Source organism: Polypterus senegalus, chromosome 8 (genome assembly GCF_016835505.1).
Source record: "Polypterus senegalus isolate Bchr_013 chromosome 8, ASM1683550v1, whole genome shotgun sequence".
Classification (NCBI taxonomy): domain Eukaryota; kingdom Metazoa; phylum Chordata; class Cladistia; order Polypteriformes; family Polypteridae; genus Polypterus; species Polypterus senegalus.
The window spans coordinates 88,259,739-88,275,392 of NC_053161.1; the positions used below are offsets into that span (position 1 = coordinate 88,259,739).

Genomic DNA, 15,654 nt, shown 5'->3' on the forward strand with positions numbered 1-15,654 from the left:
TTAAAGGCAGCCTGTTTCCATCTTAACTATAGATGAATGGTTGCAGTATGTTATGTTACACAGATAAATGTGAATGTAAAACACATTTTAATACCAGGTGTAAATGTAAATTACCTACACACATATACAGTGTGTGTATTTTATTATATATACAGTGGTGTGAAAAACTATTTGCCCCCTTCCTGATTTTTTTATTCTTTTGCATGTTTGTCACACAATATGTTTCTGATCATCAAACACATCTAACCATTAGTCAAATATAACACAAGTAAACACAAAATGCAGTTTTTAAATGATGGTTTTTATTATTTAGGGAGAAAAAAAAATCCAAATTTACATGGCCCTGTGTGAAAAAGTAATTGCCCCCTGAACCTAATAATAGGTTGGGCCACCCTTAGCAGCAATAACTGCAATCAAGCGTTTGCGATAACTTGCAATGAGTCTTTTACAGCGCTCTGGAGGAATTTTGGCCCACTCATCTTTGCAGAATTGTTGTAATTTAGCTTTATTTGAGGGTTTTCTAGCATGAACCGCCTTTTTAAGGTCATGCCATAGCATCTCAATTGGATTTAGGTCAGGACTTTGACTAGGCCACTCCAAAGTCTTCATTTTGTTTTTCTTCAGCCATTCAGAGGTGGATTTGCTGGTGTGTTTTAGGTCATTGTCCTGTTGCAGCACCCAAGATCGCTTCAGCTTGAGTTGACGAACAGATGGCCGGACATTCTCCTTCAGGATTTTTGGTAGACAGTAGAATTCATGGTTCCATCTATCACAGCAAGCCTTCCAGGTCCTGAAGCAGCAAAACAACCCCAGACCATCACACTACCACCACCATATTTTATTGTTGGTATGATGTTCTTTTTCTGAAATGCTGTGTTCCTTTTACGCCAGATGTAACAAGACATTTGCCTTCCAAAAAGTTCAACTTTTGTCTCATCAGTTCACAAGGTATTTTCCCAAATGTCTTGGCAATCATCGAGATGTTTCTTAGCAAAATTGAGACGAGCCCTAATGTTCTTTTTGCTTAACAGTGGTTTGCGCCTTGGAAATCTGCCATGCAGGCCAGTTTTGCCCAGTCTCTTTCTTATGGTGGAGTCGTGAACACTGACCTTAATTGAGGCAAGTGAGGCCTGCAGTTCTTCAGACGTTGTCCTGGGGTCTTTTATGACCTCTCGGATGAGTCGTCTCTGCGCTCTTGGGGTAATTTTGGTCGGCCGGCCACTCCTGGGAAGGTTCACCACTGTTCCATGTTTTTGCCATTTGTGGATAATGGCTCTCACTGTGGTTCGTTGGAGTCCCAAAGCTTTAGAAATGGCTTTATAACCTTTACCAGACTGATAGATCTCAATTACTTCTGTTCTCATTTGTTCCTGAATTTCTTTGGATCTTGGCATGATGTCTAGCTTTTGAGGTGCTTTTTGCTTTTACTTCTCTGTGTCAGGCAGCTCCTATTTAAGTGATTTCTTGATTGAAACAGGTGTGGCAGTAATCAGGCCTGGGGGTGGCTACGGAAATTGAACTCAGGTGTGATACACCACAGTTAGGTTATTTTTAACAAGGGGGCAATTACTTTTTCACAAAGGGCCATGTAGGTTTGGATTTTTTTTCTCCCTAAATAATAAAAACTATCATTTAAAAACTTCATTTTGTGTTTACTTGTGTTATATTTGACTAATGGTTAAATGTGTTTGATGATCAGAAACATTTTATTGTGACAAACATGCAAAAGAATAAGAAATCAGGAAGGGGGCAAATAGTTTTTCACACCACAGTATATAAAAATACACATACTGCTCAAAAATATTAAAGGAACACTTTTTAATCAGAGTATAGCATCAAGTCAATGAAACTTCTGGGATATTAATCTGGTCAGTTAAGTAGCAGAGAGGGTTGTTAATCAGTTTTAGCTGCTTTCGCGTTAATGAATTTAACAACAGGTGCACTAGAGGGGCAACAATGAGATGACCCCCCAAACAGGAATGGTTTAAAAGGTGGAGGCCATGGACATTTTTCCCTTCTCATCTTTTCTGACTGTTTTTTCACTGGTTTTGCATTTGGCTACGGTCAGTGTCACTACTAGTAGCCTGAGGCGATATCTGGACCCTACAGAGGTTGCACAGGTAGTCCAACTTCTCTAGGATGGCACAGCAATACGTGCCATTGTCAGAAGTTTTGCTGCGTCTCCCAGCACAGTCTCAAGAGCATGGTGGTGATTCCAGGAGACAGGCAGTTACTCTAGCTGAGCAGGACAGGACCGGTATCTGCTCCTTTGGGCAAGAAGGAACAGGATGAGCACTACCAGAGCCGTACAAAATGACCTCCAGAAGCCCATGGTATGAATGTCTTTGACCAAACAATCAGAAACAGACTTCATGAGGGTGGCCTGAGGGTCCAACATCCTCTAGTGGGCCCTGTGCTCACTGCCCAACACCGTGGAGCTCAATTGGCATTTGGCATAGAATACCAGAATTGGCAGGTCCACCACTGGCACCCCGTGCTTTTCACAGATGAAAGCTGGTTCACCCTGAACACATGTAATGGACATGGAAGGGTCTGGAGAAGCCGTGGAGAACATTATGCTGCCTGTAACATCGTTCAGCATGACAGGTTTGGTGGTGGGTCAATGGTGATCTGGGGAGGCATATCCATGGAGGGATGCACAGACCTCTACAGGCTAGACAACGGAACCTTGACTACAATTAGGTATCAGGATGAAATCCTTGGACCCATTGTCAGATCCTGGTGCAGTGTGTCCTGGGTTCCTCCTGGTGCATGACAATGCCGGCCTCATGTGGCAAGAATGCAGGCAGTTCCTGGAGGATGAAGGAATTGATACCATTCACTGGCCTCCACACTTGCCTGACCTAAATCCAATAGAACACCTCTGGGACAATATGTTTCGGTCCATCCGATGCCGCCAGGTTGCACCTCAGACTGTCCAGGAGCTTAGTGATGCCCTGGTCCAGATCTGGGAGGAGATCCCCCAGGACACCATCTGCTGTCTCATATGGTGTCAGGCATGCATACAAGCACGTGGGGGCCATAGAAACTATTGAGCATGATTTTGAGTTGCTGCAATGAAATTTAGGCAAAATGGACTAGCCTGTTGCATCATTTTTTCACTTTGATTTTCGGGGTGTCTTTGAATTTAGGCCTCTGTAGGTTGATCATTTTCATCAAACAATGTGGCATCCTTTTGTTCCTAACACATTATCCAGTCCCAGTATAGATATCCAGCATGATTTTCCATCATCATTTTTCCACATCATTAATATTCGATATGTTTTCAAAGTGTTCCTTTAATTTTTTTTGAGCAGTTACTCATGATGACAGAGTTATGCTACAATTTTTTTTAAGGCCCTCATGAAGTGTAAAACTATCCATCCATCCATCCATTTTCCAACCAGCTGAATCCAAACACAGGGTCACGGGGGTCTGCTGGAGCCAATCCCAGCCAACACAGGGCACAAGGCAGGAATCCAATCCCAGGCAGGGTGCTAACCCACCGCAGGACACACACAAACACACCCACACTCCAAGCACACACTAGGGCCAATTTAGAATTGCCAATCCACCTAACCTGCATGTCTTTGGACTGTGGGAGGAAACCGGAGCACCCGGAAGAAACCCACGCAGACACGGGGAGAACATGCAAACTCCATGCAGGGAGGACCCGGGAAGCGAACCCGGGTATCCTAACTGCGAGGCAGCAGCGCTACCACTGCCCCACCGTGCCACCCGTGTAAAACTAATGCAATGAAAATATGCACTTTGCTTATTTTGTTGTGAAGTTGGCAATAATACAATTGCCAGGATTTCATTGAGAAAATTATCTTCATCTCCTGATATCTTCTTAAGTTTGTCCATTGGCAGGCCCCCAATTTTTCTTCAGGAATTCTCTGATTTATAGTCTTTAAAATACTTTATCCTTGAATCAAACAATCAGTTAAAGATGCATTTGTAAGAGTATCCATTTTCTATTCTCAAATTAGAACAATTTGATATGCCCCAGCTTGTCCAGATTCCATGAATGTTTTCAAACATGTCCCATGCTTATTGTAAACAACATTTAGCTTTAAGCTAACTTTCTTCATTTGTATAACAAGCTATGTACGTCAATAAAAATTCAACTTAATTTTTACAAATAACATTGATGCATAAATTATCACCTCTAATGCAAGTCTTACGTTTGGACTGAACAAACATTTATGAGAGGTTTTCAAAAATGGTATACCAGTTTCTCAGAACTACTTTAGGGTCACATTACACATAAAAGGAAATGTACATTATAATTTCACTACCCCCCTCCCTCTATCTCAGTCATTATGTAAATTGATGCAATTAATTTTTTATGAAATTATGCTAAGCAGGAGCATTTAACTAGAATTCACCTATAACACAACTTTTATTAATGAATTAACTATAATGGCTATGGCATTTTCTGAGCACAATACAACATAGGGAGCAATTTAGAAGCTCATCATATGGTCTAAAATGGACTTTAAGCCTTTTCAGATTTTTCACTGGCAGCAAGTGGCAGAGAGATCAGAGTTCAATAATAAGCAAACTGTCAGAAAAATGCTTTTTCAAGGAAACTCTGTGATGACATTCATGGAATACAGAGATCTGTACAGAGTGTTTAAGGAACGGCACTGCCAGTGTAGAATACTCCCTAGATTTGTCTTGTCATTGCTTATTTATGAAGCATCTCACCAAAGAAAGTGGTTCTTGACATGAATATAAACAAAAGCTTCTGGTGATGCTTTGGTGTTTAAAGAGTTCAAGACCATCACAACATGACTTACCATTACACTGTGAAATATTAAATTATGGACAATCTGGCAAACTAGAATTAAGATGAGGTCTGGAGATGCAATAGGCCAATACCACTGGGTACATGAAACAAATTAGACTAGAGCTTGGATACAGTCATAAGCCAAGCAGACACGTCTCACAAACACCTATACTTCCTCAGATATCTGAGTAATGCCCAGATGTCATTATCTATGCTCACTAACGTCTACCTCTATATAGTGGACACTGTATTGTATGGCTGCATTAAATGCAGAAAACCATATACAGTAGATAGGATTATGTTTGTGCAGAGAAAATGTAGTAACATATAGAACAACATCTTGCAAGCCAGAGTGCTTAAAATGATGTAGCAAGGCTGAACAACACTTTTACGCAGGGGAAATAATTAACTTGAAAATATATCTAAAACACAGAATATCATAGGATCAATGTATTCCATGTAATATTGAGCATCTTGCCTCTCAGAGTGGCCCAACTGCGATTTCTTCTAAGAATGGCAACCTAGACATGCCCTATATGTCTCTCAAGCAAGCTAATGGTAAAATAGATGCAATCCTTTATTCATTTTTCCCCCAAACATACCTGTTACCATCCAGGGTTGCAGGGGGCTAGGCAGCTTATTTAATAATGAATCTATAACAAGTTAAAAAGGAACTGTGCCTAACTAATTTTGATAGGCCTGAGGATGTCTCAGAAAAAATATTGCAGAATTAAAACCCTGCTACCACTCACATTACACAACGTAAACAGATTTAAAGAGATACTTAAAATTCACTGGGAAGGTACTCTGTATGAGAATTAGGTTACATATTCTCCTCAGACATGATCCAGAAGCACTAGGCAGGAGAAACTGACAGTATGACTTCTGCTGGGTTTTCATTACCAGTTATTGTAAGAGCCTATTACAATTAACTCGTACAATCAATTGGATCCATGAACAATTTAATTTATACCAAGACTGAACAGTCATATCTGTGTGTGTTTTTATGAAGTGGTACATATTTAAATAGTCAAAATCTATTCATAAAACAGATAATAGCATCCTATCAGCATTATTTAATTAGGTTCATCAGTAGTAAAATTGTTTGTTAGAAAAGGCTTACATGGAGTTAGGAACAACCACTTTAGAAAAAAAAAAAAAAAATCAGGTCAACAAAGTTATGCAATACTCTTTCCTATCCTATGAACTACAATGAAGCTAACTTTTCTTGGTTATCAAAACCAAGTATATGACAATTTTCAAAACACACACTGCTAGATCTTACAACCTATTATCTTCACAGTAATTCCAAACACTCTTCACTGTCTGCATCATTATAGATTGAAGTGGTATAGGTATGGGATAAGGAGACAAAATGATTATGTGGGCAAAAGAGTAATGGGAATGGAAATACAGGGGAAGAGAAAGCAAGGTGGATGGATAAAGTGGAGGTGGAAAGATAAAGTAAAAGAAGATCTGAAAGGGTCTGAATGGGAAGAAGATGCAGCACTGAGCTGTATGCAAAAGGTTGATCAAGCACATTAACCCCACATAGGAGTAAGAAAAGATGAAGAGGAAGAAGAAGAAATTCCTACAATTTATTTGTACTATTTTTTTTTATTTTTATTAATTTTATTACAATCCATACAAGGCAGTCAAGTTTTTACAAAAAGAAAAATTAAGTTAAAAACAGATCGATCCCCACCCCTGAGAGAGAGAGCTAGCCAAACGGTGTTAAATTTATTTGTATTATTAATTGACTATATATCCATAGAACTATATTATTCCTCATGGATTTGCAATCTTTACTAATCTCTACTTTTCTCTGCTTTCTTTACCATTTCTTCTGTGGTGGCATTATTCACTACTGATTGAGGCACTACACAGCTACCTGTGATATTTAAATGAAGACATGTGCCCAAAACATCGAATCCTCTAGGACGAACCAGTAAGCAATGAGGAATGACTTAAGCACATTTATGTTAGGTAGAATGCCCTGTGAGGAAAAAGGCTGTCTTTTGGCCTTGGAACCCCTGCACATTTTCTTTTTTCTCTCCAACTTAACTGGAGTATTTTTTTTTTTTGTTTTTTTTCTGTCCTCCTGATCATCTGACTTTATTATCATACTCATCTATAGGGACTGACAATACAGTATTGTATATAAGGGTTTTTAAAAACCAATTATCTTCACAAAGCATGGGAAGCCTGTTTTATCAATCAGAGCGAAGCTAAAAAAAAATGTAACGAATATGCGGCAGATAAATATACATTTCCCAGTACTGCATAAACATTACATTCTAATACTATCAATTCAATAAATAAGAAACATTTCAAAAGTTGCAGTATGTAAATTAATATCCAATAACTAGAAAAACAAAGATTACCCACAGTAAATTCTTCATCTGCTACAAGGAAGAACTGACACAGCTGTTATGCAACTAACTGGCTTATGGAATAACCAGCATTCTCTTTTCTTTTCTAATCCTGATGGCTGCACCTTATGCATAGACTAAGTCACAGACTAGTTTGACTGAATTACTAGGATGTCAAGCTACATGACTGTAAATTACAGTACTGCATTGCAATTGCCCCTGCCATACTAAGATTCTGTAAATTAAATAAACAAGTGAAAATCGCTGGAAAAATCATGTAGTGTAATGGGGGCCTTTTATTCTCTACTCGGACTACAGCCTTATTTTTTTTATGTAGAATTCTCATAACGTGAAAAAGTATATCACTAAAAATAACATGATTTATAATTTAACAAAAAAAAACGCAGCTGAAATCACAGAGAGGATTCTTAGAGCTAAAATCTGTTTATCTTTATTGTTAGGTGCATGGAATTGTATTGGGTAAATAATATATTATCTTTTGGAATATACACATTTCATGTGTGTTCCGTGTCTACAACGATCTATGTAAACGGAGGATGACAGGAAATGCGAGGCAAGAATTGTTGAACACATAACTAAAAAAAAAATAAACGTTTTTAATATTTTATTAATATTTGACAAAATGTAGACATGAAGTATATAATGTGAAGACTGAAGTCCATTATACCAAATAAGAACTTTCGCAAAAGGTGCAAGTAAAACAAAACAAGTGCGCTTTTATTCAAGAATACTATAGAAAAAGAAATCGAGTTAGGTTACGATGCTGACATGACCGCTTGGGTAGTGCAGCAGTAAGACCTGTTAACTCATAATCAAGAGGTTCAATTCCAGACATGTTCATTGTGAGTAGTCAGCTGCTCTTATTTTTACTATTATACAGTAGAATAAAAACATACATGTGATTGGAGTCTGTAACAGCCAGTGTAAATTTATGGTACAGTAATCCCTCGCTATATCGCACTTCGACTTTCGCGGTTTCACTCTATCGCGGATTTTAAATGTAAGCACATCTAAATATATATCACAGATTTTTCGCTGGTTCGCGGATTTCTGCAGACAATGGGTCTTTTAATTTATGCTACACGCTTTCTCAGTTTGTTTGCCCTGTTGATTTCATACAAGGGACGCTATTGGCGGATGGCTTAGAAGCTACCCAATCAGAGCATGTATTACATATTAACTAAAACTCCTCAATGCTATAAGATATGCATCCCACGCGGAGCTTGATTGTTTGCTTGTCTCAGCCTCTCTCTCACCCTCTCTGACATTCTCTGCGCCTGACGGAGGGGCTGTTTGCTTAGAAGATACTAACGCTCCTCTAAAAATGCCGCGGCAAACTTAAAAGCACAAGTATTGATTTTTTGATTGTTTGCTTTTCTTTGCGAGCGCTCTCTCTCTCTCCCTCTGAAATTCTCTGCTCCTGAAGAGAAGAAGATCTGTGAGAAAGAACTGTCATCTCTGTCTTGTCATGGAGGACAGTTTAAACTTTTGACTAAAGGGTGTTATTTCATGTCTAGAGGGCTCTAATAATGTTAACAGTGTGGGAGAGTTTATAAGGGCTTAAAATATATAAAAATAACTACACAAACATGGTTTCTACTTCGCGGATTTTCGTCTATCGTGGGGGCTTCTGGAACGCAACCCCCGCGATCGAGGAGGGATTACTGTACTTGTAAAAGTTAGCTTTTTTAATTCAGTTTTATTCTCTGTCACGTTCCCCCCGATCTGACACTGGCTGTTATCAAATAAAGAAGTGGTATAATAAAGGTGAACTCAGATTAGGATGAGGGTTCTACATCGGAAAAAGAGAACAGAAGCCCTCCCTGCAAGAAATGTCCAGTCACACATAAGAACGACGCAGCTGCGCAAGGCATAAAAGCAAAAGATGGCACCGTTTGGATGTAGCAACAGGTTGGGCGTCATCCTGCCAGTCAATGTGCCACATGCATGTCCTTCAAAGAAAAAGCAGGGCTTACAGAGCTCGCCAAGATATCGTGCAAAGTCCTGTTTGTGATGGTCTTTATATGAAAAACATTTATATGTTACTTCTATAAAAGCCACATCGAATGTTATTTACCTATGCCACAATTTACAATGCCACTCCTTATTTAGGGAAAAAAAAAAAAAATTCACGTTTTGCTGCATATTTCTTATATACATCCAGTTTTTGTAAGGTTATACTAAATGAAAATTTTGGACTAATGAAGACAAAGTCTGTTCTTGCTGTCATATGAAATGTTAATTTTTCTCTCATTTAGTAAGATGTGAACTACCACATTTTAATATAACATATGAAACACTTGTATACCTTGCATACAAATACAATGTGTTAACCATAATAATTTATCTTAAAGTGATTATTCTTGAACATGGTCCATCCAGCCTATGTTTAGGCAAAAACATGATTCGTTTAATACATGAATAATTTCAGTTCCACTACTTGCCATCCTTGTAAACACATTCTAAAAACACAGGTAAAAAGCTGATGTACAACAGTGCATGAAAGGGTTTAATAAAACAGTAATCATTTCCTGCATTAATCTTTCAATTTAAGATATTAATTATACCATTACTTATGATGAGACATGCTTAACAAAAGTTAACCATTATTAAGTTATTCAATTAAAAGTTATATAGTATAAAACTATGGGGAGTACAAAAATGCAATTTGTCTAACTGACACATGGCTTTACAATCTTCCAAGGTCTATTATTAAATAATGTTAATCGCATAGCGCTTATTATCTAATGTTTAAAATTTTTCCTTTTTGCAGTGCTTTTTTCAAGGTGTGTTTTCTGGAAAATGCTGTTCAAAATGCAGACAAACTGATTGACCAAGAGTATCAATCATTCTTGCACTCCTGAATACACAAAAGATGTCATAATATAGTGTGTTTAAATTATTTATAACAGGCAAAATTTTAAAGATGTGAACTCGACAGTTAATCTGTCCATAACAGAAACAATTACAGAGCTGCAGGAAAAAGCTGGACAGTTAGAATAATAAAGTATCAAAAATATGAATCATTACTATTCACAACCCAAATAAACTGCTTGCCAAGGGATATTTCTGAGGCACAGACGAAATAAATCCAATCTTTTGATACTACTTCTAAACAAACTTTAACAGTTTAGAGAAACATGAACAGTACTTTGAGAAAAATGGATAAGATTTGTTATATAAATCATTAAACAATTCTGAAACTGCTAGTGCTACTAACAGACCCTTGTAAGGCTGCCAGATTTCCACATGGCTCCATTCACTGACAGATTCCTGGATGACACTGATGCTCTTTTAGCTAAATCCTGGCACTATCATCCCATCTCTCAGCCAATTAGTTAAAATGACACTTCCTGACAAGAGCATGTCACTCTGTTGTAGGCTTCAATGTGAAATATGTGCTGTTAACACACTACTTTGACCTCTCCCACCCTTTTCTAATTGTCAATTCTGTCACACTCTAAAGTACAAACTTTTCGAAAGATTACTACAATTTTAGATGCAGATCTGTATAGCAAATCTAAAATGCAGCATATAATTTTCCTTTCATTTTTTAATTTAATCTCAACTGACATAACTTTTTTTTACTCTCTCAGAAAGACTTTTACTATTAAAACCTTGCTTGTCAGCTAGCATGTTCATTAATGTGCAATTGACGGAATTTTACACTTACTTGTGATTTATAGGATTTTTAGGTTTTGCAACAGTTATATTCTTTTACCACTTATTAATGCAAAAATTATTTTCAATGTGTTCATTATGTATAACACACTATAGTGTTATAAATACCGTTACCTTGTAGATGACATTTCTTAAGCAGATCATCTCCTTATATAGATTCTCATACTGCAGAACTAGTCTGTCACTCATTAACAGCAACTCCTTTTCTGGATCCCGATCTAAGACTATCTAAAAGTAAGGTTTAATTTAAAAGTCATTCATAATTAAAGTTAGCTTTTACAATTTTGGAAAAAGAAAGCATATGTAAAAATGAAACTATGATCACTGTTAGGTAATTGTTTAGCATGCAGTATTATGTTCAGTAAATACTTTTACCATAAAATAACCAAAACCTAAACAGGCGATCATGGTATGCAGTATGAAGTTAATTCCAATCTTTGCTCATCACATTTCTACAAAACTTGATTTGTAATTTTTAGCACACAGAAAACTACATGGCTTAATTTTTATATATTTTATATATTTACAACTGCATTTAAAGTCATTTCATGTCAGCAACAACTGAACTGTTATCTTAACCTTACTTTTATTATCTATGTAAAATATACAAGTGAAAACTATTATTAGGGAGCTATTTATGGTAGTCTAAATATAGCTGTAGTTGGTATTTTAAAACTGTAATGTTTACACTATAGAAAGTTTATTACAAGATATGCTTGTAGTTTAAAATAGGGCACATAAATATGTGGAGCAGTTCTTCGCAGTTCTTCCTGTTTTTTCATCATGCTTTCATGTCTTTTACAGTATATTTTTTTTAAACAGACAAAAGAAAATGGACATGTGCATTTGTCTATGTATTCTAACACATGATTCCTAAAAAAGGTGTTTAATACTGCCTTTTATATGAATAATCAATATATGACTGGTATTACTCAAAGTGTGCCTTAACTCTCCTAAAGCAGTTTATAATTTGCCTTTTTTCTAATATTTTGCAAATTAGTTAATACTAAAAGCATAACTTATAAACTGCAAGTATCAACCTAAAACATCTAACTTATTGGTCATTAGTCAACTAGTTTATTTGGCTATTTTAATAATGCTCAGCAGCAATGCATAACAAAACACTACACTAACAAGGAAAAAATGTGAAAAAAACAAAGACTTTAAAAATAAAGTACTCTTAGGTTACCATTTCTGACTGTAATCACTTTTAGCAGAAATACGTGTTCTAATTAAATGAAAACTTCAACTAATAGTTGAAATTGGCCTGAAAAGACATATATGCAACAACATTTAGTGGCATCATATATTACATTATGTTTTCTGTTCAAATATTAATCACAAATGCTTACTGTACCACTTAAACAGTAAAACAGCCTCAGAATTGGTTTGAAAATTGTGTTTAAGCTTATTATTTAATTAATATTGAATACATTATGCTTAGGTACATACATCAATAATTACCTCTTCAGAGCTCTTTGGAAATCTTTTAACCACAACATACAAAGTGTCTGTTAAGGAGGTGCACTGCTGATCCAGGCCTTTCAAGAAACTCAAAAGATGCTCATTGCTACAGAATAGAAGAATAAAAAAACAATAGTTAAAAAAATCATATACGCAAGTTATTGAATATTTTAGATAAAGACAAATACAAAAAAAAGCAAATACACATTCCTTCAACTAAATGAGATTTATTAAATAAGCAGATTTTTTCTGGACTAAATACCATGGTTTATAACAAATAAATTGTAATAAATGTAAAAAGCTTTAAAATTATCACAAAAGCACAAAGTTTCAGTAGTGAACCAGTTCCAATGGTTAAATAAAAGGGACAACTGAACCTGGAGCAACACCAGTTCTGAATGCAAATAGGAGCAGTACTTTCAGCCTTCTGTCTGTATTACCTGATAAGTGTGACGTGAACCAAATAAAAACAAAGTCTGACATTCCACCTAAAACTCTTAAGCCTCTGCCATCAACACTGCAAAATTTACATGGATTGTTGTTGTTTATAGTGAAATTTACAAATTTTCACTCATCAGGCACTTCCCTTATTTGACATAATTTCTCAGTATGCTAACTAAAAGCTAATAAATAACATTGTTTCATTTCTTTCAACACTACTGATAAAACTACAGTAGACACAGGAGCTTTGTGAAGAAGAAAATAGTGAGACACTTTTGTATTTATACTTTTGCAGGATAAACTGCATTAATTTCTTTCTTTTTTTTTAAGAAATTCAGCAAAATATTTTAATTACCATTTTCTGTTCATATTACAGAAAAAAATATTTTCTCTTTGTCTTAGATTCTACTGCAGTTTTGTTTTTTAAAAACAATTTAATGTTGTGTGCTTTATTGTCCCCCACCTCCAAAGGGAAAAAGTTAAGAGCTTTAAATAAGTGGTCTAAGTAAACGCAACTCTTAAACTATCTGCATAACAGACTAATAAACTAGCCTAGATCTGTACTGCACCTTACTATAGATTAATGTGCATTTATTAAGTAGTTTGATATTTTAACTTTAATACAAAAACTACAATAGAAAACATAATAAAACATATATTTAGAAGAACACATATTGTTGAAAATGATTTAATTATTGTATTCTTTTGATTGCAAAACTAATGGTATACTTAAGATTCAAGCATCCATTCATTTTCTGAATTAAGTACAGCAACAGATATCCTGGGAGCAGAAGTCACAGAACATGGCCCAATCAACACTTATATTGGTTAAATAAAGAGATTCCATTTACATGTCTATAGAAATATGTAAAGTAGTATCTAGAGAACATTTCATTTATCAAGTAAAATTATACTTGAAGCTAAATAATACAAAACCTTACAGTGTTAATATATAACTCATTTTAATAATATGTTATTGTACTATGGCAATTTTAGAGTAGGGTGATATGTACAATTCTCAATCAATCACCCTCTTAAACATGGTATTATAGCATGTTAATGACCAGCCTCAGAGTGAGCTGCAAGGCAGCTGATAAAAACAGCAAATGGGGAAGAATAATTTTAAAGCAACATAGCTTTCATCTTAAAGAATTACCATAAAGGTTTAATAAATGTCACAAACCTTTGCAGGCATATCAAGAAAACAGATAAAGGTTAAGTGAACAACATGTACTGAAAGATGACTAAGGAAACAACAGATATCCTGTAAAGAGCCAGAATGGACAGTTGTTATATGCACAGAAATTTCAAGGGTGCTGGCTCAACTCAAAGGTAGAAGAACCCCTAGAATATAATATAATAAACTTTTATTTTATACTAGGGGGGCAAGCCCGCCTGGTGCCTACAGAGCCCAACCCCCAGTTGTGGCCAGTCTGCCGCTCGCGTTGTGAAGAGGGGGGCTTAACACACCCCAAGGAGTTACGGTTGCTCCTCCAAAACCCCCTCTTAAACATTGATACAATGGGAAACAAATACACTTTTTTTGATCTGCTGCTGCCGAGCCATGTGATCTGCATCTCGCACAACACTTTGAACATTTAAAAGCCTGTACAGCAGCTGTCCTTCTCTTAGTCTTTTCTTTCCAGCCCCAGGCGTGATTAAATCTCTTGGCACTCTTGGTTAAATCTCGTCTCGCGGGACGCAGGTTCTTGATAATATTTTAGTTTATAATTTAAAAATGGACTAAGAATCTGAAAATAACATCATCACATTAAAGTTTGAAAAATTGTGAAAAGAATGATACCAAACATATATATGTAGGTTTTAAAATAAGCCCGATTTAAAGTGTGACAAAAAACGTGACATAAAATCGTTGCACTTATAGGCTTAGAATTTATATATACATATATATATATATATATATATATATATATATATAGCAAAATACACCAGCAAAATACCAGCTTGCGGAGAAGTAGTGTGTTAAAGAAGCAATGAAAAGAAAAGGAAACATTTTGAAAATAACGTAACATGATTGTCAATGTAATTGTTTTGTCACTGTTGTGAGTGATGAGTGTTGCGGTCATATATATATATATATATTTACACACACACATAAACATATATATATACATATCTATACATATACACATATAAATACACACACATATATACATACATATATATCTACATATATACACATACATATACATACACACATACATACATACACACACATATATACACACAAATACATATATATATATATATACATACACACACACATATATAAACATATATATACATATACATACATATCTACATATATACACACACAGCTATTTCAGATCAGTGCAATACGCTGCTTGTTAAAACGGATAACTCCCGCTCTTACGTGCAAGTCTGCGTGGATATTATGAACTATCGTATTTGTTCAAGTTCTATTTAAATTTTAAATAGAAGGAATTTTTATTTAGTCGACAGAAATATCTTTGGTAGGAATGGTAAAAACAGACAGGAATATTATTCTGAATAAATCAACTCAAACCTTAAACAACTTATAATATTTTGCTCTCCATAAAAATACATCCTGTCTAAATTATACAAGTTAGAAATAAAGTAAACGTTAAAAGAACAAACATTCAAATTTCTTTACTCTTATGTAATTTTATATAAAAATAAACTTAGATTTTAAATATCCCAAAAGATTTTGCTCTCCATAAAAATATATCCTGTCAAAATTATACAAATTCAAATATGAACATGCTGCATAACAAAACCTAGAAATATAAATAAAATGTGTTCCTTTCAGCAATAACAAATCAAATCATTCAGTTGTCTTTGCTCATATGTCATTTTAGAGCTGGACGCCTGGCATCT

The 15,654-nt window shown here is 35.5% G+C and overlaps 1 protein-coding gene across 1 annotated transcript in view; it reads right to left on the minus strand.

Moving 5' to 3' along the window:
• The window catches only part of asz1 (ankyrin repeat, SAM and basic leucine zipper domain containing 1), a 206,667-nt gene that overhangs the window by 12,999 nt on the left and 178,014 nt on the right, over positions 1-15,654 (minus strand). The window contains exons 11-12 of the mRNA XM_039761401.1: positions 12,334-12,439; positions 10,984-11,097 (exon numbers count right to left, since the gene is read on the minus strand). Coding sequence (XP_039617335.1) covers positions 10,984-11,097; positions 12,334-12,439 — 220 coding nt within the window. The remainder of the gene's footprint in view (positions 1-10,983; positions 11,098-12,333; positions 12,440-15,654) is intronic.